At 53.5% G+C, this 24,248-nt stretch overlaps 1 protein-coding gene across 1 annotated transcript in view; it reads left to right on the top strand.

Moving 5' to 3' along the window:
• Positions 1 to 24,248, top strand: part of LOC306952825 (rho GTPase-activating protein 39-like) — a gene marked incomplete at both ends in the record, with an annotated part of 41,804 nt that overhangs the window by 8,776 nt on the left and 8,780 nt on the right. The window contains 3 exon segments of the mRNA XM_079543585.1: positions 11,767 to 12,165; positions 20,200 to 21,529; positions 23,512 to 24,058. Of these exon segments, the coding sequence (XP_079399711.1) occupies positions 11,767 to 12,165; positions 20,200 to 21,529; positions 23,512 to 24,058 (2,276 nt within the window).

The following is a 24,248-nucleotide window of genomic DNA, read 5'->3' as shown; positions in this document are numbered from 1 at the left end:
TCGTGGCAGCCTTGTCAGAGCCCTGGTGCTGGCCTGCCTTGTACGGCTCTGTCCTGCTGCTGAGAAGCTGATAGGAGTGGAGGTGGTATGAGAGTTATTTGGGGATGGCATTGGCAGCTCAGGAGGAATGGATACCTCCAGTGATAAAAGGTCAGATACTTTTTTTTTCCCCATTGAAAAAAGAAAAGGAAATTGGCAGGGGAAAGGACTGGTGGAATGAAAAGGATGTCGGTCAAAAAGGACATTCTGTATTCATACAAGATGATAAAACTTCAAGTTCCTGACATTCTGTGTGAAGGACAGGTATACGTTGCATAGTGTTACATGTAAAAATAAAATGAGGCAGGCCAAAATACGACTTCTGAAGAATAAAAGTGATTCATGTTTGTACAGTTGCATCAGAAACCTTTCGGAGACATCGCAGCAGGAGAGCGTGGGAGTCACAGAATATAAAGCCATCACAGAAAATCAAAACCACTTTTTGGCCATCTTGACTCCTGTGGAGGAGCTTTGTAGCACAGGAAATTAGAAGCCCTCTGTAAAAGAGCTGTCTGAGAAGATGTCTTGTGTTGAATATCAATAGAAGTGGCTTTAAAGCAAACGGAGGAACTGATAAGAAGCTAAAGAACACATAGCACTGACTCAAGAGTGCTGTGGGATCTTAAATATGAAATTGTTGGGATATTTTTGTGGGTATACTGTTCATTAAGTGCCCTCAGTATTGTAGAAATTGATGCTGAAGAATGGATGGCAGTTATTAAAGGTGGGAGGCACGTGCCAGGTGGCCCAGCGTCTGCCCACTGCACTGCGGGACAAGGGCTGCAGGAGGGCTGGGGGGGGCTGCACAGCTCTGGGTCTTACCTCAAGTGCGTGAGTGTGTGTGTGTGTGTGTGTGTTAAAGAACGAGGTTACCGCAGGCATGGCCAGGTGCAGCCTGCTGGAGAAGGGTAGCAGCCTGCCTGTAAAGGCAAGCCCTTCCTCATGGACCTGCTGGACCGTGGGGATCTTGTGGAGATTTCAGAGAATTGATATATTTGAGTTTTCGAACAGCCTTTGACACTGTTAGCCACTGAAGACTTGTAAGGAATCGAGCTACTTCAGTGAAGAAGTCCTGTTGTGGACCCAGGATTTGTTAAGGCACATGATGCAGAGGGTAGGGCTTAGTGGTCGTTCTTTGGCATTGGGGGGGGGGAAGGAGGACGTTGGCAGACTCTTCTGGGATTGGCATCCTCTAGTATCCATAATACAAGATTCAGGGAAGATGGGGAAGAGAGGGTATGACCAGATGATGTGCTGTCCTGCCAGCCTGGCTGTGGGTGGGATGGAAGGACAGTTGGGAGCTCAGAGTGCGTTTCTTAAATTCTTGAATGGTTTCAGGAAACAACGTTAAGCAGGAATGTAGATAGATGTGGCGTGTCAGTGTGGCTTTCATAGGCCAAAATTCCAGCCCTGCAATTTCATCAGCACATGGAAGGCCTTCGTGAGCACATGGCAGGGGTGCTTCAGTGGGAGGCTCTAATGGGACTTCCCATGGGGTTTCAGCCATATCCGGCCTGCATTGTCTCCAAGGAACATCCATCGTGGGATGCTTAGTTGAGTAACGAGTTAAAGGAGAGGTTACAAAGCTTAGGAGTAGGCTGACAGCTTTGACAATGGAGGGAAGTTGCTGATGGAGCCTGGACGGGATCTGTGCTGCTCAGGGTGCTTGTGAATGACCTAGAAAAGGGCTGGGAGAGGTGAGAGGGAACAGCGCTGCGGAATGCACGTGCTGGGATGGGCTCTCAGCAAAAGAGGCAAGAAATCCTGGTTACTGCCATTCAGAAACAAGATTGGGGTAACGGAGGGTGCTGTGAAAGCATTGGCTCAGTGTTTGGTAGCGCCAGAGGAAGGAAACTGGGCGTTATGGAGAGCTGAGAGCAGAATGGAAAAGTCGTGACACAGCTGCGCTTTGCTGTCCTGTTGGAGGTTAAGTGTGTGTCGGGGCATCTCATCTCGGGACGGCCCTCGCTCCGGGCTGATGGCAGTGGGAGAGCTCTGTGAGGTTTTTTCTTTTTTTCTTTTAATATCTGCATCCCATGCAGTGTGCTGGAGGCAGATGGGGGCTGCCTTGGTGGGCACCTGGTACAAAGGAGGCTGATGGAAGTCCACAGCTCTGTCCCAGTCTGCTGGCCGACTACGCGCTGCCGCCTTTGATGCCTCCCATGGCAGCTTGCAGAATTTGCCCCTTTTTCTGCTGCTTTCCTTAACGCTGCTGAAAGTGAAAAGCTCAGTTTTGGACTGAGCACAAGCTAATAAATGCTTGGGTGTTTGGTGAGGGAAAACAAAAGGAACTTGTTTTGGGCACCAAATCAAAAAGTAAATTGTTCTCACACCACTGTTTGCCGTTACCATGTATAGCAGTCACTGCCATGGCAACAGATATTTTCAAGATCCAGCCAAGATCTTGCAGGGCTGCAGCATAACTTCTGATACTTGCTCATTGCCATGCTATTAATAACTGCGTTTTCCCCCCTCGCCGCCAGGAAGTTTCTTCTTCCTCATGTACCAGGCGCGAGGGAGCAGCTCATTCTAAATCAATTGTGGGGAGAAGTGACACTGGGGATTTCCTGCTTGTTTTTCGTTGTTGCGGAGATCCTGTCTGGTGCTGCCAGCTCTGCAGTTACCTCTGAGCGAAGCAGGGCTGTGCCTATTGTGCTATTTATATGAAAGCCCAGCCTGGCTTTTTTTTTTTCTTTTCTCTTTCTTCAAACCAGGACGAGCAGATGACTTGTGTTTACTCTTCCAGCTATGCACAGAAGCTTAAGTGTTTATTTCAGTCTGACTCAGCCCAGGGGAGAACCTCTGGCTGACTGAATGGTGTTGGGGCTGGGTGCTGCTCCAGACAGGGTCTGCACCGATCTCCAGCCATTTCAGATACACAAACTGTGCTGTGTCTTCCAAGTTGTGGTTTAACTGCACTTGACAGTGGTTTAGTTTTAGATCCCCCTCTTGCACACCCAGCTTTAAGGTCTTTTCCAATCCAAACCATTCTGTGGCTTTCACCCCTCCAAAGGAGCGGGTTGTTCTGCTGGCCCAGTCTCCTTTTAACCCCCAGGGAGCAGAAATGTGGCTGCTGCTGTTTAGGCCTCCCTGCCCCCTCCATCGCCAACTGGGGGGCAAAAAGAAGCACATGATATCGGCTCCCTGGTTTTCCCTACTTTCTGGAGCTCTCAAGTCCTGCATCTCCTGAGGTTACTGCTTTTGACATCCTCCTTTCCTCGGACAGCGGCGTCCCTAAGAACCCAGTGATTCCATCTAATTGAATTGACCACTGAAACCAGGAAAAAAAAAATACTTAGTATCAGGGAAAGCATGGAATCTCATATTTTATCTGCCTGCCTGAGAAGGCTGAATATTGCTATGCAAAATATTGGTCCTATGCAAGGAATGATTCAGTTGTGTGTGAAGGAAGTAACTGCTTTCCTCCTCCCGCTGCTGCCCAAGTTTCTCAGCAGGAACGGCTGCAGGCGGTGATGCTGGAGGAGCTGCAGGGCACTGAGTCCCCATCTGGGCAGCTCCAGGCTGCAGCTGTGGGCCCACACCCCTGGGTGTTTTGCCTGGGCACCACAAGGGCTGATGCTCTGCCTTCTTGCTGATGCTCAGGAAGATTAGTCTCACCTTTGTTTCTGCAGCCAGGTGAGAGCAAACACAGGTTTGGAGCTCCAGCACTTATCGCGACACGTGAGATCACAGATGTTTGTTTTTTAAAAGGCTGTGACTGTGTTCTGGGGCAAGGCTGAGCTGCACGGTCTTTGTTTATCATTTAAATGCAGCCAGATCTTGTTAGTGACAAAGCACCAGTATTGTAGGTGAGCAGCATTTTTGTTTGTTTGAAGGTGAGCAGGCGCTGCTCAGTGACCAGCGCAGTGCCCAGCTGGTGGGATTGACAGCTGCTCAGGGCGTGACGTTTTGGAGGTGATCAGGCAAGGAGGTGAGGGCAGGAATCCTGCATGCCTTTTCTTTCAGAGGAAGGTTGGTTTTTTGTTGTTCTTGTTTTTGTGGTTTATTACATCAAAATTTAAGAACAATGGGAAAGAAACGAAGCACGCTGTGGTTTTCTTTCCTCAGCCACCAACTCACTCATCTGCAGGTGAGCTTTTCAGAGGTGCCCCCAGCTCCACCCCATCCTGCCAGATGCACAGGACACACAGTGCTTTCCGCAGGCAAAACAAGCCTAACGAAATCAATTCCTCACAGAAAGAGGTTTTTACTTATTGTTTTATGAAGGGTTTGTGAACTCTGTGGCTGAGACTTTGGCTATTTATTTACTGCTTCTTTCCCCGTGCCAGAGGAAATTAATGTGCTTGGCTGAGGGAAAGCGATGCTGATGCTGGAGCAGCTCCTCCGCATGGCGTCCTGCAGGGATGTTTCCTCATTGCAGCTATGGGAGCAGAGCAGAGCTGTTCGTTTGCAGGCTTTCCTGTTGCTTTTGACTCGTAGCCAAATTCCTCCGCGGTCCCAGCACTGCAGTGGTTAACGTGAGTCACGCTGACAAGCCAGGGCAGCCCAGGCTTTCAAGAGCTCCTCTCCATTTGTTCCCGCTGAGCTTTTTTCAAGGAGTCAGCAGGGACAGCTGCAGCCGGAGAGATTTGCGGAAGAATGAAAGGGCCTACAAAAGTGGCGATGGAACACTGTTATCTTTGTTTTGTGCTTTTAGCCACCAGTGTCTTATGGGCTCTGCCAGCTGAGAAATAACCCGGTCCCTTGCAAGCGGCGTCAGTGTTTTGCATGGGTTTTCAAGGGACTCTGTGTTTCAGCTAAGAAATGACTGGCAGCCCTTTAAATGAGGAGAGACAGAGGGCCATTATTTTGCTAATGCCATGCATTTAGGAATGTTGCTGCTGCAGATATGTAGCTTTGCACACTGCTGCCTGAAAGCCGTCCGATCCGAGCTCGGGCTGTTTATGTGCAACAAACAGCTGGCACCCTGTAACGGCGGCCTGCAGGTGCTCCACCCCTAATTGCAGCCTCTGCACCTTCTGTGGCAGGGCTGGAGCTGTGCTGGGTGTCGTATGGCCTGGCAGAAATATTTTAGGAAGATGTCTCGAGAGGCCCCTTCCATCCCATCACTGTTTAGGCGCCTGCTGAGTCTGTGAGCTTTCCTTGCTCTGCTTCTGTGAGTTTCTTTTCCTATTGCTCACCATGCTCCCCAGGCTGCTGACCTGTGGCACCCTGCCTCAGTCAGTGTTCTCGCTGTGCCATCCAGCATTCCTTCGTGTAGGAAATGGGCATCTCTGCGCTGGGCACAGCCGAACTGCTGGCACTTGGCTGTTGGTGGGGTTCTGCCATGGCTGCTGTCTGCCCTCTGTTCCTTTCAGTGGTGATAATACAAAAGCTGTTGTCATTTTCTTCTATATGGAAAATTGCACCATGGATGCTCCCCTTCCTGGCTGCTTTTGCCTGCACCCGTGGCCAGGGCAGCAACTGTAGGCCCCTGGCTGAGAGGGAGTCCTGAAATCAGCAGCAGTGATACAGGAAACCGTAAGGAGTAAATTTCAAGTCCTGAAGCAGCTGGACAACAAGCTAGACCTCTGTCAGTCAGTGCTGCCGTGTCCTTGAAATAGCAGGAATATCGGGTGACATTACTGGCTCTAGCATAGGGCGTGCACTTGGGGCTGGCTGCTCCTCCAGGGCTTCTATTTGCTGGCAGCAGCAGCTCAGTGCCCCATCCCTGTCTGTATGCATGCAGTGGGATCAGGAAATGCCAGCTTGCCCTGCCTGGGTCTGGTGTACTTTAGTAAACAAATCATGTTCAGCTTTTGAGTAGCTGAGCCTGCTCTGGAGCGGCAGCCCAGTGAGAAGCACAGAAGGCTCCTGTGCAGGTCCATGCTCCAGCCTGGCTTTGTGCTGCATGTCGGTCCCGTCCACGAATGGGAGCAGCCCAGCCCTAATTGTGGGGTGAGATGCCCAGACCAGCCTACTCCTGGGTGCCTTGAGCCCTGCCTCAGGCTGGCCCTGTGTGGTGGAGTGCCAGCACGACCTGCTAGGGTGGGTGAGGCAGGTGTCTGTCCTGGCTGGGTGTCACCTATAAAGCACGAGACAGCAATATCACCTCTTCTGTGTTGGGAGGATGACGGAGTCTGGTGATGCTGTCACCAATGAAGTGCAGTGCTGATGCTGCTCCCAGGCCACCCCCAGACCTGACCCGATCACTTGTCCTGGTCTTGGTCTGCGCGTCCCACAGCCAGCAGGAAGACAGCACCGGGCTGCTCCAGGGCACAGTGCCTGCAGCCCTGGGGCAGGCACCAGCCGGCACCCGGCCTCCCCATGGCTGCCTCCCCTCTAGCAGCTGGGGTTTAGATGGAACCACGGAGCCATGCAGCACATTTTGGATGGAGAGAGAGGGGATTCAAAGTGCCAGTACATTTTTCTGAAACTGTTTGTCAAATGCTCAGCCCTTAAAAGGAAAAAAGGCTCTGCTGCAGCCTTTGCTGGACTTAGGAGGTGCCGCAGCGTCTGGGGCAGAGCGGGGCTTTTGGAGGCTGTGCAGCAGTTGGGGGTTTTGGCCATGCTCTGAAGTGCAAAATAAAAACGCTGACCACAGCAGAGGGAGAGATGCTGAGGGGTTGCTGTGACAGCAGCTCAAGGGCCAAACAGGTTGTTAGGGCAGATCCTGTAGCCCCAAAGCTTGTGCTGCTCCGTAGTATTTTGGGCTCCATGGGAGATGATGTTTCCCTGGATCAGCTGGGACAGGCACTCAGGTCCTGTGGGCTCTGCTCCTGCACAGCTGTGTCACTGTTGTCTGTGGGGGGAGCTGAGGTGGGTTGGGGCAACAGCAAGCGGAGAGCCTGCAGTGGTGGTGAGGGAAATTGGGGAATAGACAGGGCTGGGGATGGTGCAAGAAGTGGCGGGGCTGAACAAGCAGAAGGCCGTCGAGTTTCTCATCTGGCATCTCCATCCAGCTTTGTGCACTAGGACCTTCTCGAGCAGCACGGGCTGTCTGCTATCTCTCACCCCGACATCAGGGTGCTGGGCTCTTTTCCTCTTTCTGCAACGTGCAACTGCTGTCCCCTGCATTCAGAAGGGTGCCCCATTCTGCCCATGTGTGAGCTGAGCATACATGCTCAGGCTTGGAGCAGCCATTTGTGCTGTATTTTCACAGTCTAGTCTGTCTCCTGCTAGGCAGAGGTTGATTTGTTTGCACAATGCTTATTTTTGGAAGCAGGACAGTCTTTTAGGAACAGGCTGACATTATATTTATTTTAGTTCCTCTATAATTTTTGTTAGAAAGATGCGTGTGTATTCAGAGATTATATATGGGGGAGGTGGGAGGACAGGGTTGCTTTGGGTAATTTTTTTTTCCTAAGACTTAAATTATAGCTTTCCTGGGCTTGGCTGAGAGGAGGCAGTGAGCAAAGAATAGAGTGACCGAGCCAGCTGGTGGAGCATTGCAGGAGGTGCTGGTGCTGGTGACCTCCTCTGGGGCCCTCCGCAATTCCAGGGCACAGATGAGTTTTACAGCCCTGTTCTGGCTTTGATGTGCAGATCTGAGCAGCTTCCAGCCCTTTGGGGGGTCACACTTTCCTGCTCAAGGCTTACAGTGAGCGAGGCTTTCCTAAGCATTGTCTGTCTGGGTGCTGCAGGTGCCTTCACTCTTTGCGGGGCCGAAGGCACAGTGCTGCTCTCAACACGGTGCTGATGTCAGTCAGGCACTGTGCAGCCCATGGGGTTCCTGTGCTGGGAGCAGTGTGGCCAGCAGCTCCAGCACGACCCCCACACCCTGCTCAGCCCTGCTCAGCTGCTGGGGGCTCTCTGGGGCTGCACAGCATCTGCTCCCCCTCCTGGGCCCTGGTCACGCTTCCCGCCAGCAGTGATTAAGTGATCTGGACCACAGGCATCCTGAGGACAAACCTTTCCTGCTGCCAGCACGAGTGCTGTGGGGCACACAGGAACCTGGGCTGTGCCACTGCAGTGAGTCCTCCTGGGCTCCGTGTGCCACGTCCCTGCCTCCATGGGCTCTGGCTGCATCCCAGCATGGGGCGGTGGGACCGTGCCATGTCATGCTTCTTCCTGGGATGGGAACTGCTGGGGCGGTTGGCGATGCCCCTGGTTCCAGCAGTGGTTCGTTTTGCCCCAGAGGGTCATGGGGACCACAGAGCTTCTCAATTTCTGAGCCATGTTGGGAGGAAATGAGAGTCACTACTGAAATGTCACTGGAAAAAAGTAGGACTGACTGCAATCACCCTCTAGAAGATGAGCACTGGTGATGGGATCTGCCTGGTCTGGGACTGCAGCAGCTCTGCTGGGAGCTGCAGTTCTTATGCGAGGGCTGGGAGCAGCACCTCTGTGTAAAGTGTGGAGGTGATGCTGGTGCTTTCCTTCACGTTGCAGTGATCACACTGTCCCACAACTACTGGAGCTCTTCATTCACTGCAGGCATGTACCCCATCCTTTGAGCACAGCCTCCTTTCGTGCTGCTAACTATGCGGCCATACGCTGACTGTACGCACACTGCAGTTTCCTGGAGTCATTGTCACTGAGCAGCTCAAGCACGAAGGGACCTGCAGGGATCATCAGCATCAAACCCCGACTCCACGCAGCACCACCCTGAGTTCAGACCGTATTTCTGAGAGTGCTGACTGTAATTTCACAGGTGCTTCTCATTGTTGTGGCCTCCATCTTTAAGTCTGCTGGAGGCTCTTCGAGGCCATCCGTCATCAGGACCCACTCAGTATGGAGTCAGCATTAGGCTGTGGAGGACTGGGCTCTGCCTTAAAGAAGGGAACTGGGGGAACGAGGTGGGGCCCAGTGTGGGGCACACAGGAGCAGAAATAGCAGAACGTGGAAGTGAAATGGGAGAGCAAGGCATGAGACCTCTCTGAGACCCTGCAGAATGGTGTCCTTGCAGCTCGGAGTGCTCTGAAGCGAGGAGTTCCCATGGCTCTCCGTGGGGCTGGGCTGTCACCAGAGGGTGAAAGAGCTGGACCTGGAGCTGGTGCTTGGAGGGAGAGCTTCATGCAGGGGGCTAAGCGACTTGGGCAATGGTGGCAAGAAAGTCAGCTGCCTTGGAGCAGTGGTTGTTTGGTTTCGTGGGGTTTCCTCCCTGTTCCTTCAGGTGATGTTTTTCCCCCTCCAGCTGCTGCTCCCTTCCATTTCTGGACCCTTCCGTTTATTTAAAACAGAATTTTAAATTTATTCTCTCCTGGACTCACACTAGTGTTATAGTCAGAAAGCTGGCTCAGGGATGTGAGCAGCACACCTGGTGTTCACGTGGGTTTGTATTGCTCTGTAGCTGCTCCTTTCACATCCTTGGGGTGGCTTCTTGTCCCTGCATGAGTCAGGCCTGTAGGTGCACCCTGAGGAGCCCTGCTGTGCCTGTTCCCGGGGCAGAAGCCCCAGGGATAGGATCTCCAGCATCCAGGGCAAGCCTGGAGTCTGTTTTGATCCTTGGAGAGCTTTGTGCTTTCCTAGCTTTGGCTTGCTGGTAAAGCTGAGGGGCGTTAGGCCCACCTGCAGTTCTGTATACAGCACAGCTATGTGGGTTGGGCTGTAGGAGCCATGCTACGTTCTTTCAAGCTGAAATAGACTTTTAATTAGGATTGTCATTTCTTAATTATTTATTATCTTCCTTGGCTTCCTTTGCCGACCAAGGCCCCGGAAGGAGCTGCAAGCAGGACGAACCCAAGCTCACCTCTTTGTTCCTGAAGGAGCAAAGTTTGCAGATATAAATCATGCCTGTCCCAGGGGCAGGCGGGACGGAGCCGCACCTTGGCCTTTTACCTGCTGTGTTTGTGCAGCGCTCCGTACAAACAAGGTCTGTCAGGGGCTGCCTGAGCCTTCGGCTGAGCACCGGGCTGCTGGGCCACGCGCAGCACTGTGGTTGTGCACCACGCGCTCCCTGCTGCTCCTTGCACAGCTGGCTCGTGGGGCTGGTGCTGCACCTGGGACCTGAGCCCCCATGGCAGCCCCACAGCCCACAGCAGGTCTGCGTGTGAGTGCCTTTGGAGCCTGAGCGAGCGGCTGGAGCTGGGGCCTATTTGCAAACTCAGAGGCTTGGAAAGTATTTGTGTATTTACTTAGGATACAAAGGAAGCTTCTGAAACTCTCAGACAATAAAGGAGGATGCACGCTGGGAATGTGTTTTTGTTTTTGGAAGCAAGTGGGGATTTTGTTGAAATTCCTCCTTTCTGTTGAAGTCTGAGCTCTGCTGCCCAGATGGGCGCTCTGGCTCCAAGCAGCGCCTCGCACCGGGCTCGGTCTGTGGGGAATGCTGCAGCCCAGGGCGTTCTGTCCCAGGGGAAGCGAAATGGACCAAAGCCAGCGCAGCGTTCCCACCGCAGTGACAGCAGTGGTGCTGCTGTATGGTGGCAGGGGGGGGCTGGGAGTGGGGCACGGGGTCCCAGCCTGCGCTGCGTCCAGGGCCTGCTGTGGGGTGGGCAGGGACAAGGCCTTGTTCGGATCGTTCCGGGGAAACTTCTTCTCGTGGTGGGGAGTCTGAGTCCATTTCTGTGTCCAAGTTATGACTTTATCTCCAATCCTGTCTTTATCACGTCTTTCCAGAGTTCCTGATGTTATGTTCCAGACTTGTGTGGCAGCCCGGTGCTGGCCCTGCTCCAGGAATGTGCTCCTTGCCTTTCCTTCTCTTCCTTTACGTGTGATTGTGATTGTACCAAACTCTTCGGCATTTCAATGTGTTCTGTGCAGATTTTTGCCTCATTAAGCTCCAACTCGATAATCCTCAGCCCCAAATGTACAGCGAGCAAAGAGGTCACCAACTAAAGGCGTCCACTTACGTGTCTTTGCATGCAGAGATAAATGTGGGCCTGTTAAAACGGAAGACTATAGTTAGCAGCACACACTCGGTCATGGCCGAGTGCCATGAGAAGAATTCGTTATTTTCAATAGCTTGCACTTAACAGAAAATAGCTGACCTCTCCTCCCTCCCGAGGAGCAGCAGTGCTGGTAGGGCTGGTCGGCGCCTCACATCTTTGCTAATCCTCTTTCTGGCAAAACAGATCCCAACCTTCGTGCTCTCAAATGTTACAGCTCCATTGCTCTGCCATGTCCCGCAGGGCGCCTTCTGTTCTGCCAAGCCAATGCTGTGCGATGGCCTCCCTCCTCCCACCACCTCTGCCTGAGCCGTGTTCCTGCGGTGCCGTGGCTGTGCTGTGCTGCTCCATGCCTGCCTTCCTCTCTCAGCAGTGGCATGCTGGGCCCGCAGCTCCCAGCAGCTCCTGCCATGAGCTGCCCACAAATGTGGGTCTGATTCCCCTTCTGAGTCCCCCTCTGGCTGTGCCCAGCTGAGCTCTGTCACACCATGATGGTTTTGGGCACTCTGGCTGCCCATCAGCCCCGCTTTTCCATTTCCTTATCCTGTCTTCACTGCTGTCTCCTGGGATTTCTCCTGCCAACACTGCTGGGCTCTTCTGCTGCCCTCCTTTTCCTCTTTGATGCTGTTGTTATGGATAACACCCCTGTGCAGTTTGCGGTGCCCTCGATATCAGCAGTCACTGATTCGCTCCTTCTGCGCCCATCGGTTCCATTGGGCTGTTTAGGGATGTTTAGGGTGCTTCCCACCCTCGAGCTGTGGCACAGGGGCAGTCACTTAGGGGAAAGAAGGCCAGACCCCACAAAACACTTATCTGTGCCGCTCCACGTTTATCTTTGACTTCCCATGGTCTCACCAGTGCTCGGCTTGTTTTATCAGCACGAGTGAGCGCTGCCCCCCATCCCCTCTCTCCCCGACCCCCTCCTTGCCCACACTAACATGGCTCTCGTTCCCCACAGCTCGGACTGGGTGGAGATCATTGAGCCCCGCTCCCAGGAGCGGATGTACGTCAACCTGACCACAGGGGAGTGCGGCTGGGAGCCCCCCCCCAACCTGAAGGTGCGCCAGTCGGACCAGAAGCAGTGGTGGGAGCTCTTTGACCACAACAACAACCGCTTCTACTATTACAATGCCATCACGCGGCAGACGGTGTGGCACCGGCCCCAGGGCTGCGACATCGTGCCCCTGGCACAGCTCCAGGCCATGAAGCACAGCTCCCAGCCCGACTGCCGGGGCCGGCAGCACCGGGGCAGCAGCGGCAGCGAGGGCAGGAGCACCCCCATCCCCACAGCCCTGCTGCAGGAGATGGAGAAGAGCAAAGGGGACTGTGCCACCGACAAGAGGCCGGACACGGGCAGGTAGGAGAGCTTTGGTTTGTATTTAGGAAGGCAGGGACCGATGCGCAGCCTGTGCCCAGGAGCGTGCAGTGCTGGGGCAAAGCACTGCCAGGTGGCACTCACCTGCCCTCCTTGTCCCGAGTGAAGCCGTCCCCTTCCGCTGCTGCAGGAATACTTGAGCGTCCACGTTTTTGTGGGGTGCCATGAAGATCAAAAGACGATCGCTGCTCTGCAGCCCTTTATACCCAGCAGGACAAGAGGGGACAGGCAAGGCTGCTCACTGCTGTGATGGGAGCTCTGTGGGATGTGGTGATGGCACATGGTCAGGTTTGCTGGGCTGGCCAGGGACATGGGTGAGCTGCTTTGCTTTTTCCCTTGTTGGTACAAGCAAGTATCTGTGCTCCGTCTGAGGTCCCGGACGACTGGAGGAAGGGTCACGTCACTCCCATATACAAGAAGGGGAGCAGGGAGGACCCGGGGAACTACAGGCCGGTGAGTCTCACCTCCGTGCCTGGGAAAATCATGGAACAGATCCTCCTGGACAACATGCTCGATCACATAAAGAATGAGCATGTGATCCGAGACAGCCAGCACGGCTTCACCAAAGGAAGGTCATGCCTAACTAATCTTGTGGCCTTCTATGATGGAGTGACGGCATTGGTGGACGAAGGGAAGGCGACCGATGTCATTTTCCTGGACCTGAGCAAGGCCTTTGACATGGTCCCCCACCACATCCTCATCTCCAAATTGGAGGGAAGTGGATTTGATGGGTGGACGACCCGATGGATAAGCAATTGGTTGAAAGGCCGCAGACAGAGGGTGATGGTCAATGGCTCTATGTCCAGGTGGAGGCCGGTAACAAGTGGTGTCCCCCAAGGGTCTGTCTTGGGACCGGTGCTCTTTAACATCTTTATCAATGACATCGATGAGGGAATTGAGTGCACCCTCAGCAAGTTTGCTGACGACACCAAGCTGAGTGGTGCGGTTGATACGGTGGAAGGAAGGGATGCCATTCAGAGGGACCTCGACAGGCTGGAAAGCTGGGCTCGGGTGAACCTAATGAGGTTCAACACGGCAAAGTGCAAGGTTTTGCATTTGGGCCGGAAGAACCCCAGGCACCCGTACAAGCTGGGAGGAGTGGTCCTTGAGAGCAGCTCGGCAGAGAAGGACCTGGGGGTCCTGATGGACGAGAGACTCAACATGAGCCAGCAGTGCGCTCTGGCAGCTCGAAAGGCAAATGGGATCCTGGGCTCCATCAGGAGAGGGGTGGTCAGCAGGGACAGGGAAGTGATTGTCCCTCTCTACTCGGCTCTTGTGAGGCCCCATCTGGAGTACTGTGTCCAGGTGTGGAGCCCTCAGTACAAGAAAGACATGGAGATTTTGGAAAGGGTCCAGAGGAGGGCGACTAAGATGATCAGGGGGCTAGAGCACCTCCCCTATGAGGACAGGCTGAGGGAGTTGGGCTTGTTCAGCCTGGAGAAGAGAAGGCTGCGGGGCGACCTCATTGCAGCCTATCAATACCTGAAGGGAACCTACACCCAGGAGGGGAGTAAACTCTTCATAAGGGCTGACAATAGCAGGACTAGGGGAAATGGATCCAAGTTGAAGGAGGGAAGATTTAGGTTGGATGTTAGGGGGAAGTTCTTTACGAGGAGAGTGGTTAGGCCCTGGAACGGGCTGCCCAGGGAGGTTGTGGATGCCCCGTCCTTGGACGTGTTCAAGGCCAGGTTGGACGGGGTCCTGGGCAACCTGATCTAAATGTGTATGTTTGGTGGCCCTGCTAGGCAGGGGGGTTGGAACTACATGATCCTTGAGGTCCCTTCCAACCCGGGTGATTCTGTGATTCTGTGATTCTGTGATTCCGTCCACTGCAGCCCCCTCCACCCTGGCCAAGCTGTGAGCAGCCAAGGCAGAGTGGTCTGCAGGGGACAGAGCTCAGCTACTTTCTTGTATCAACCCTGCAATGAAAGAACAATAACGGGATGCTATTTGGTTTGACTGTCAAACCAGTCTGACAACAATCAAGATGTTTTCATAGTGAAACTTTGCCAGCTTCAGCTGCACAAAAGCATTCCCTCCCTGGTCTGTGCAGGGATGTCCTGCCTCCTCTGTGCCCTGTCTGCATCGTCCTGCCATCGAGAACGTGGTGCAAGCAGCAGGGAAGGCTGTGCAGTGGGTGCTGCTGAGTCACGCTCAGGAAAAGTGATTCACCCAAGGCCTGGAGCAGTGCTTGAGTGAGCCCAACACTCCTGTCACCCCTTGTCCCTGCTTTCCTCCTGCAGCATTTGGACAGGGTGATGTGTCAGGCCAGGCATCTTTCACAGCTTGCTTTTGGGATCAAGGTCACATCGCTGTGTATGTGGTGCTGGAGAGAAGCGGTGAGAAAACCAAATGGTGAAAACCTTGTAGGTGGCAATTCTGGAGAATACCTGCTCTGGAGAGCTGTGAGCTGAGGTTCATCCCTTGCCTGCTGCTCCATGCAAGGTGCCTGTGTGTTCACTGAAGATCTGCTGATGCACAAGAAAGAGCCTGTGACTTTGACCCCTGCAGTGCCTCCTGCTTCAGGGCCAGTGCTGGGGAAGGTGCTCAGCTCATTTGGGAGCTGGCAGTCTGCTTGGTCTTGTGTCACTTTTCCAGATCTCCGCACTATTAAGCCAATGGCAGCTGCTTACAGATGTTTTTGTGGTGGGAGATCGGGTGTTGTTTCCCTGCACAGCCATCACATGTAGACACTGCTGTTTGCAAGCAAGCATTAGCATGCCTTGTTTTGGCGTGGAAAACATTTGCCCTACCCAAATCTGACAGCTTAGGAGAGACTTCTTGTGTTTTTCTAGCTTACAAAACGGTGAGTGAGGAGCTGAGCCCAAAGCAAAGGCTCCCAGGTGGGATCTGGTACCCTCGGTAAGGTGTCTGGACTAGCAGCAGCGAAAGCTTGTCAGCTCTGCTGTCTGCATTTTTCTCCAAAGACAAACACGAGCATGTCCTTTCTTCCTTCGGCAGGAATACAGCTGTATAAACAGAAGGCAAATATGTTGAGTGTTCTTAGTAGCATTTGACATCTTTATAGGTACCTGCACCCCAGACCGTTTCATTTATGTCTCTAACGGCAGCACGGACCATTTGTTTTTCTTCCCTTTATGTTTGTCATCCCATGATAGATGGAGAGGCCGGAGGAGCCCAGCCTGATACCCAAGAGGGGCCTCTTGCTATGTAGAGCTGGGGGAAGGGATTTAGTCCTTTTTTTCAGTGAAACTTTGCGGTTGAGGGTTTTTCTATTCTAGCAGCCTGTTGTGCTGCTAAATCTTCCCCTCGTGCCTCTTACCAGTGCTGCTAAATCTGAGCGCTGCTCTCCACGACCTCAAGTGGAACAGGGATGCTCCCACAACGGTGCATGCAGCTGATGACCGGTCCCTCCTCCTACGTGCCCTGCTGCTTTTCCTGCCCTCCCATCACACAAGTTCAAAGCAGACTATCTGGAGATCAGCCCAGTACTGCGCAGGCAGTTGGGAGGCTGACCTCCTTGTGGAAATGGCAGCTGCTTTCACTTGCTGCTGTCACTGTGGGAAAATGGCTCCCCGTGCCTTGAAAAAGGTGGTGCTGGAGAAATGACTGCTCTGAGAAACTGAGTTTGTTGGGAGATCCCAGAAGGAGGTGGTGGACTGGGAACCCCATCCTGGCTGGGCGGTGTATCTGCTCTGTGCTCTTGCTCTGCTTTTATTATCCATCTCCAATATCCAAGCTCTCAAAGTGTTCCCTTGCACAGCCTGAGACCAATCTGGGTCTGAGAGCAGCCAGCAACGTTCTGGAAGTGTCTGGTGAGCCGCCCACCATGTGCAGGGTTTTGCCAGAGCTCCTTATGGCACGGGGGAGAGAGCTGGGCTCAGACACAGGGCGCGTGGCCAGCAGTGGGGACAGGCTGCACTCGGGCTTACCATGCTAACAGGGGCCGTGGGAGAAGGGTCAGAGAAGACATGTGGCACAGGAGTGAATTAGGCCAATGGAGGTGGCTGTGAGGGTCCCTCAGCCTCTTTACGTCCCTGCTGTACCTCATCAGAGGCCTGTGTCTCTCAAGTCCCCAGCATAAGTAATGCCAGTGCTGAGATCTTCATTAAAGAACTTAGAGGTGGGCCCATGCCGACCTCATGAAGTTCAGCAGAGCCAAGTGCAAGGTCATGCACCTGGGCTGGGGCAATCCCAAGCACAGATACAGGTTGGGCAGAGAGTGGCTTGAGAGCAGCCGTGAGGAGAAAGATTTGGGAGTGAGGCTGATAATAGATTCAACATGAGCCAGCAATGTGTGATTGCAGCCCGGAAGGCCAACCTGTCCTGGGCTGCATCCAGACAAGTGTGACCAGCAGGTTGAGGGAGGTGCAGCCCCTCTGCTCTGCTCTCCTGAGACCCCACCTGGAGCACTGCGTCCAGTTCTGGAGCCCCTGACACAAGAAGGACGTGGAGCTGTGGGAGCAGGTCCAGAGGAGGGCCATGGAGATGATCGGAGGGCTGGAGCACCTCCTCTGTGAGGACAGGCTGGGAGAGCTGGGGCTCTGCAGCATGGAGAAGAGAAGGATTTGAGGAGACCTTACAGCAACCTTCCAGTACCTGAAGGAGCCTAGAGGGAAGCTGGGGAGGGACTTCTTAAAAGGGCATGAAGCGACAGGACAAGGGGAAATGGTTTTAAACTGGAAGATAACTGATTTAGACAGATTCAGGAAGAAACTCTTTACTGTGAGGGTGGCGAGGCACTGGAATGAACGGTTTGCCCAGCAAGGCTGTGGATGCCACTCCCTGGAAGCACTGAAGGCCAGGCTGGATGGGCTGTGAGCAACCTGGGCTGGAGAGAGGTGTCCCTGCCTATAGCAGGGGGTTGGAAACAGGTGATCTTAAAGGTCCCTTACAATCCAAACCATTCTGTGATTCTGTGATAAAAGAAACACTTCCAAGTTTGCTGATGTGGGCTTGTTTCTGGGCACATTTATGCTGCTGGCCTTAGGTCAGGACCTGTGCACGGGGTCTTGCACGTGTCTGCAGAGGTGGATCTGGGTGGGTCTGTGCCATTCTCCATCCCCATGTCAGCATGGACTCCGTGGGCAGCAGCAGCAGTGCTGCTGGGTGCAGCATCCCTGTTCATTTGCCTTTCTGAAGGCACCAGGAAAATGGCTGCTGGAAAGGGCAGAGCTGAGGAGTGGGGCCTCTTCTGCAGGCTGCTGGGAGGGAAGAGCAAACAATGGGCAGGAGCAAGCTGGAGGCTGGTGAGAGCTGCTGCAGTTGGGTGCGGGCTGGGAAAGCCAGCGCCAGGCTGTGGTGTTTATATTGGAGCTGCTTGAAAGCATTCCTCGAAGGAAGCGTCTCAGGGGACGCAGCTGAGTCTCATGCTGGTGGCTTAAGAGCAGGCTGTGCTAGGACATCTCCACTGCTGGCTCCTCTTCCCATCAGGGCTTCTGCTGCTCAGCAGAACAAGGCTGAGCCTTTCTCCGTGCTGGGAAGTCAGGAAGTCCCAGTTCCCCTCTGCTTGATTTTCTTGGCATCTGGGGGTGAGGTTGGGGCAACCAACAGCTCTTTTATGGTGATGGAAAAGCCTTTTTGGAAAAGCCTCATCCTCTCCACAGTCATGCGTCTTATTGCTGTCAGGGAGGTTGGAGGTGACACATTGTGTCTGAAATCGAACTAGTAACCTCTCATATGGCACGCAATTAAGGATTTCACTTCTCCAGCACCTTCCCATACAAAGCGCCTGGCATGTGGGAGCATGGTGGCCATGGTGTAGCATGTCCATGGGATGTCCCAGTGGAGCTGAGCAAGGGACGCTTCAGGATTGGGCAAACGCTGGGCTGTCTGATCCTGTCCTAACACCCAACCCACAGCCACAGCGAGCCGGGGGCAGCAGCCCCTGCATGGCTGTGCTGTGCGGCCGTAACACAGAGGGCCCACTAAAGTCATCCCCTTTTAGCACGTGGAAGTGAGAGCAGTGGGCTGGTGCTAGGCTCTGCCAACTCTGGAGGTTTCATAGGTTTCACCCAAACAAATGGTTTAGATGGAGGTGCAGGTGGTTCTTCTCCAAGCTGTTCTGTCCAGGTGTAGCTCCGGGGACTGCACAGCCTTTTGTTGTGAAGGTGAAGAATAGCTTAGCGTAGCTGACTGACAGAGGCAGCGCTGAATTTTGTGAGTTCGGTTTTACACTCAGATTCCTCCTGCAGGGGAAGGCTGGGTGAGAGGTGGGACAGCTGCCCCCCACCCCTGGTGAGGACTTGGGGCAGTGAGGGGCTGCCCGCTTCTGCTGCAGTCCAGTGTAAGTGCGGAGCTCCTCCTCCCTGTTGGATGGGTGGGTGTCAGAGCTCTCATTTAAAAGCATACCGAGTGTTGCTGCTCTGGTTCTTCAGGTTGGTCCAGGAGCTCTTCTAGGAACAGCTGTGTTTTTAGCAGTGCATGTAGGAAGGATGCTCGGGCAAGGAGCAGTGCGTGGTGGGCTGCAGGGCCCCCTGTGAATGCCACCTCCATCCCCGAGAATTGGGGTGTCCCGATGAGCCTCGTGGGGCTGGGGAGGAGGGCAGGCACGTAGAGGAGGTGGGTTCGTGTGCCTGTGCACAGGGCATGGAGGGCAGGTCAGCAGGGAGGTGTGGAGAGAAAGTGTTACGGTTCAAATAGGGAAAAATGGCTTTGAAGCGTTCTGGAGCACCTCCTGTGCACAGGCAGTGCAACCTGGGGTCTGTCCAGTGGAACTGAGGGCGGATACGTGGACAGAGCATGGGAAACAGGGCCAGATGCAAAGGGACTTTTCCTGGGAGGGCGGTGCCATTTAAGACCTGAAATGCCGGGCTGGTTCCACAGCCTTTTCTCTGCCTTCTCAGAGCTCATGGGTACAGACTGAGTGCAGCTGCTGCCCGGCAGCGGGGTGATGTTACACTGCAGAACGCGCCTGTGGGACCGGGAGGCTGCAGGGAGCCTGCTGGGTTGTGGCTGATGCTGAGCGCCGTCACGAGGCACTGAGCATCTCTGGCAGCAGAGGTTTGCAAAGCCGTAAGAGCTGAGTGGAGCCAAGGGAACCAGGTCTGTGGACGTCTGTACTGTACAGGAAGGATCTACCTGATCAACCAGACATCCCGTAAACCGGAGACGTCCATCCCATAGCACCTCCTGTAGACCTCATAGGTTTTGCTGTAAGATAAACATGGATTTACAAACTTAGATTAGAAAAACAACTATGCTCTGGAAGGATTTTTATCATTGTTTGACTGTCTGTAAATGAGCACGTGGGGTTATTTGTAGAGCACCCCTCCTGGAATGCTGGGAGCACTGGGGCTGTTCAGCATGGAGGAGGGCAGGCTCTGGGGAGACCTTACTGAGGCTCAGTGCCTACAGGGGCCAACAAGAACGTTGGACAGGGACTCCTAATCAGGGAGTGTAATGAATAGGAGAAGGGGGAGCGGCTTTAAACTAAAAGAAGGGAGATTTAGGTTACATGTTAGGAAGAAATACTCTACTATACAGGCACAGGCTGCCCTGAGAAGCTGTGGGGCCCATCGCTGGAGGTTCTCAAGGCCAGGCTGGGTGGGACCCTGAGCAACCTAATGCGGTGGGGAGGTGTCTCTGCCCATGATGTGGGGTTGGAATTGGGTGTTCTTTAAGGTCCCTTCCAACCCAAACCGTTCTGTGGTTCTGTAATTTTTCTGCTAGCTGCTGGAGTGCTTTAGAAAAGCTTACTGGCCTTCAGCTGGTCGTTCTGTCTGCTGTTGTAGTCAATGAGCCTTTGGAAGAGTGGGCTGCTTCCTGTCTTGGTGCTGCTGCTGCCAAACAGGTTGCAGGAGGAAGAACTTATTTCATCTCCTTCTCTGCTTTCGGTGACTCAGACTTTTCTCATGTGTGTAGCACCAATGTGTTGTTATTTCAGGAAGGGGATCTCCAGAAAAAAAAAACAAAAAAAAACTATGAGAAGCCCATGTAGCTTGGGGAATCTCCAGGTGCTCTGGCACTAAACATTGTGGTGTGTGGCAGAAGTAGAGGATAATTCAATTAATAACATTCTTAAATAATTCTCCATTTGTGTCTTTCTTCCTTTAGGGAGACTCCTACCCACTGGCAGCCTCTGCCAGGTACAAAAGCAGCCATGTTGGTCAAAGTGAACAGTTTAAAGCAGGTCCCAGGCTCTTCAAACAGTTCCCTTCATCTGCAGAGCGCTCCGGAGACCAGCAGCCAGAAATCTCTTCCAAAACCGGCCATATATGCGCAGCCTCAATCCGCGTCCCAGAGCCCTGGAGCCACAAAGCAGACACCCACCGGAGAAGGAAAGCAGTCTATGCAAATCAAAAAGACGGAGAACGGCGGGTTTTGCCTTGTGCTGATGAATGGTCCAGCTTCTCAGACTCCTCCAAGGAGCCAGACAGGAACCCCCCAGCCTGCCTCCCCCAAGTACGCCTCCCCTGCACCTATATACGATGAGCCATCTTTAGAGTCTCCAATTTATGACGAGCCACCAGTAGATATGGACACTGAGAGCGTCGGTGTGAGTGGGATGTCTCCACCGAGGTCGCCGAGCAATAGCTTAAAGAAGCAGCTGCAACCAGCCAAACTATTACAGCATCCAAGTGTGCAGCAGCAGCAAGCTGCAAAGAAACATGCTAGAAATCCTTCTTCCACTGAGTACAGCCCAGCTGGCAGAGAATACATCAAACACATGGTCAATGTTGACCAGTCTTCCAAACTCTCCCACTCGACTGCTGCGACAGCCGATGCCTCTACTAAACTGCCTGGTCAGCTGGCATCAAAGGACAGCTTCAAGCAGTCTTGGAGGATCTTGGAAGCCAACGTTCTCAAGAGCATAGAAGCCCACCACAGTCGGCAGAACAGCCTGCAAACTCAAGAGTACCCAACTGCTATAAGCCATCAGGATTCCGGTTATTCAACCGGCCCTTCTCCAAGCTTGAGAAAAAGGAAAGGAAGGAGGCAAGGCGCAGGTCAGGGGCGGCCCGGCTCTGTGGGCAGCAGCAGCGAGCTCACGGCGTTGAATGACAAGCTGATTGCTGAGATGCGTGCTGTGGTGGGCAGGTCAGCAGCCTGCCGGGGAAGCAAAGCCAGCCTTGATGCTCAAAGTCTGGAGAGCGGCATCCCTGCAGAGAGCGGCAAAGTCCGATTCCAGTCCGACCACCTGAAAAAGTGCATCAACCGGAGCTCGAGGGATGACGTCTCGGCCAGTAATAGGTCTCTGTACAGACAGGGCCTGGAGAGCAGGGGCGGCTTCCCCAGCGACGTGGCTGCTCTGCAGGACACAGTGCGGCAGAAGAGGACTTTTGAGAAAGTAGATTCTTTGGAAAAGAATGTGACCAGCCGGACCAGCTTGGCTTCATCAGGTGCCACGCGGCGCTCCTCCCAGGTACCTCCCTGTCTGCCCCAGGTTAACCTGTGTGTCTCTGGAGCATTGTGGTGCTGAGCCTGGGCTGCGGCGGGGGGTCAGTGTGTGTGCTGCACACTGAGCAGTATGGCTGCAGGACAGCAAGCAGCTCATGGAGCGGCAGGGCTTTGTAGGCAGGGAGAAAAAGGAGGTGGTGGAGGGCTTGGTGTGCCCGCAGCAGGTCCTCTGTGCTGCTGTGGTTTGTATTGTGGCCAGGAAGCTCCATTACACTTTGTTCTGCCCTTTGTCAAAGAACTTGAAGATGAATCGCAGGGTGTCAAAGCTCAGAAGGATGCGGATGGGTCAGCCCAGGGGGTTAACATGCAGCATCCTGTGGCAGCAATGCCAGTGGTGCAACTTATGTCCCCTGTTAAAAGGCGTTTGTTCATCGTTGCAGGTCTACTGCCTGCAGTTTTAGTGGTCCTCATATCTTCTTTGGTAGTCTTTGCCCTCGTGTATCCTGTCTGAGCTGGGGTGCCCAGGATTGGTGGGGAATGGGATGCAGGGGTAGGATTTGCACAGCAGCTTGTCAGCATTTTGTCTTCTACACCGTCATCCATTTGTGGTGGTTCCTTACGTTCTGTTCTCCCTTCTGATCACTCCTCAGCATGAGTTGAGGTGTTCAGAAAACTGCTGATGTGTCCCCAGCATCTTTTTATTGGAAGCGGCTATTTTAGAGCCCACCTGTGTGCCTGCATGACTGGTGCATTGTTCTCCACCACACAGCACTTTGGCAGGATTTAGTTTGCCATCTTCCTTCCTGTTTGGATTCGGAGGACCCTCATGGCACACGATTTAATTTCAGATTTAATTTCCACTGAAGTCACCTCACATCCAGTGCAGCCTTGGTGCTTTCTCCCTTCTCTGGTGGGATGCAGTGGACAGCCCCGCACAGCAGGCAGCTCCATTTGCACCCTCTTCTGTATCTGCTCCTATTTGTTAGTCCCTGGCCTTCCTTGAGGAAACTTAGTGAAGCTCCCTGCCTGTTTCAGGTTGCTCTGATGAGCTGGGAGATGTGACTTTTGGTACAGAGCCAGGGCAGAGCTGAGCATGGTGTGTCCGTGATGCACCATATAGAGAAGGGAAGTGCTCTGTGTGTGTCAGAAGTGATGTGTTTTGGGGCTGACTGAGGGCCTTTGCTGGGTCCTTACGTGATTTCTGTTTCTTAGTCTTCTTTTTGAAACCAGAAACCACAAGATCATCTTGGTTGGCTTTTTCCTTCTTGCCAGGGATCTCCTTGGAGAACACAGTGTGCGCTGTGGGCTGCTGAGCACTTAGTAGCTGTAGGTGGGAATGGCAGGTTGAAGAAAACAGTCTGTTTCCTCTATCAGCTTGCTGGGTGTCTGAGTTCAGCGTGTGTCCCAGGCTGCTGCTTCCATCCAGAACTGAATTCGAGACTGGCAAAATGAGTGTATTTTTCTCACAAGTAGTTATTAACTGTAATTTTCTTGGGATCAGTGATACCAGAGCTCTAATTATGTAGTTATCCTTAGAGATGGCTGGGGAAGAAGGCTGGGCAAGTGCTGCATGTGAGATTGCACACAGTGTCTGGGGGGAAAGAAGCCCTTTGTCTTGGCTGCATGCCCCGTGTGCTTGTGGTGGGTGGATTCGTACATGGAGCACATGAGCTCTGGGGTGGCTGGTGGTGAAGAGTGGGGGCACCTGGCTCCTTGGTGTGTGCCTGGTGCCTGAGGAGCCGGCCCAGCTCCTGCCTGCACTGCTCCCAGCAGCTCTAGGACAGCTTGGACAAGCAGCCCTGTTCCTCTGTGCCCCGGTGCTGCCCTTGGGGATGGTGTCAGTGTGTGAACGTGCCAGTCTGGCTCTTGCTGATCTGCACTTGTCAGCAACAAACAGCACAAAGCTGTGTTTTGTACAGATGCGCTGCTTTGCAGTTGCTGGTAGCCCCATGACACATTGTTGTGAATTTTACTATCGGGGCTAGGAGTCAGCTAAGCTGCTTTTAACACGTCTTTTCTCCTTTGCAGCCCGGGGCAATAGAGTTGGACCCCAAGCAGGAGAGCAGCGGGCAGCCCGGCAGCTGTCTGGGATACCATTTCTCTTACAACACCCTGCGGAAGCCCATCTCCCAGAGCAGCATGGCAGACTGGGCTTCTAAAAACCTGAACATGCACACTCAGGGCATCTTCCGCCGCAGGATCTCCATCTCCAACATGCTGTCATGGAACGGCGGCTCTATCAAAAAGCCGATGCTCATCACAAGCAACCGCACCATCAAAAAAGAGGCGTGCGAGATGTTCAAACTGGTGCAGAGCTACATGGGAGATCGCCAGACTCGCATGGACCGCAATCACGTGGCGTTGGTCACGGTCACCAAGTGCTGGAGCATGCAAGGTTTACGGGACGAGCTGTACATACAGCTGATCCGGCAGACAACAGATAACACCTGCTTCCGAAGCCTGGCGTGGGGCTGGGAACTGATGGCCATCAGTTTGGCCTTTTTCTCCCCATCGCCCAAATTCCAGTCCTATCTGGAAGGTTACATCTATCGCCACCTGGACAGTGATGAAAACAGTAAGTGCCTCACACGCACCAGCAGCGCTCTGGTGGGTTTTGTGTAAGAAATAGGCAGTAAGCAGGTAGTCACAGCCCGAGCCTTGCTCCCCATCACCGCGTGCCAGGGGAGTCCGTCCTTCCTTGGCAGGAGGAAACTGCCATCAGCTCATCTCCCTTGAGGACATTTATTGGTTGATTTGTGACTGTT

Source organism: Tetrao urogallus (assembly GCF_951394365.1).
Source record: "Tetrao urogallus genome assembly, chromosome: 16".
NCBI lineage: Eukaryota > Metazoa > Chordata > Aves > Galliformes > Phasianidae > Tetrao > Tetrao urogallus.
The sequence above is the reverse complement of the archived record's forward strand: the minus strand, read 5'-3'. Positions and strand labels throughout refer to the sequence as shown.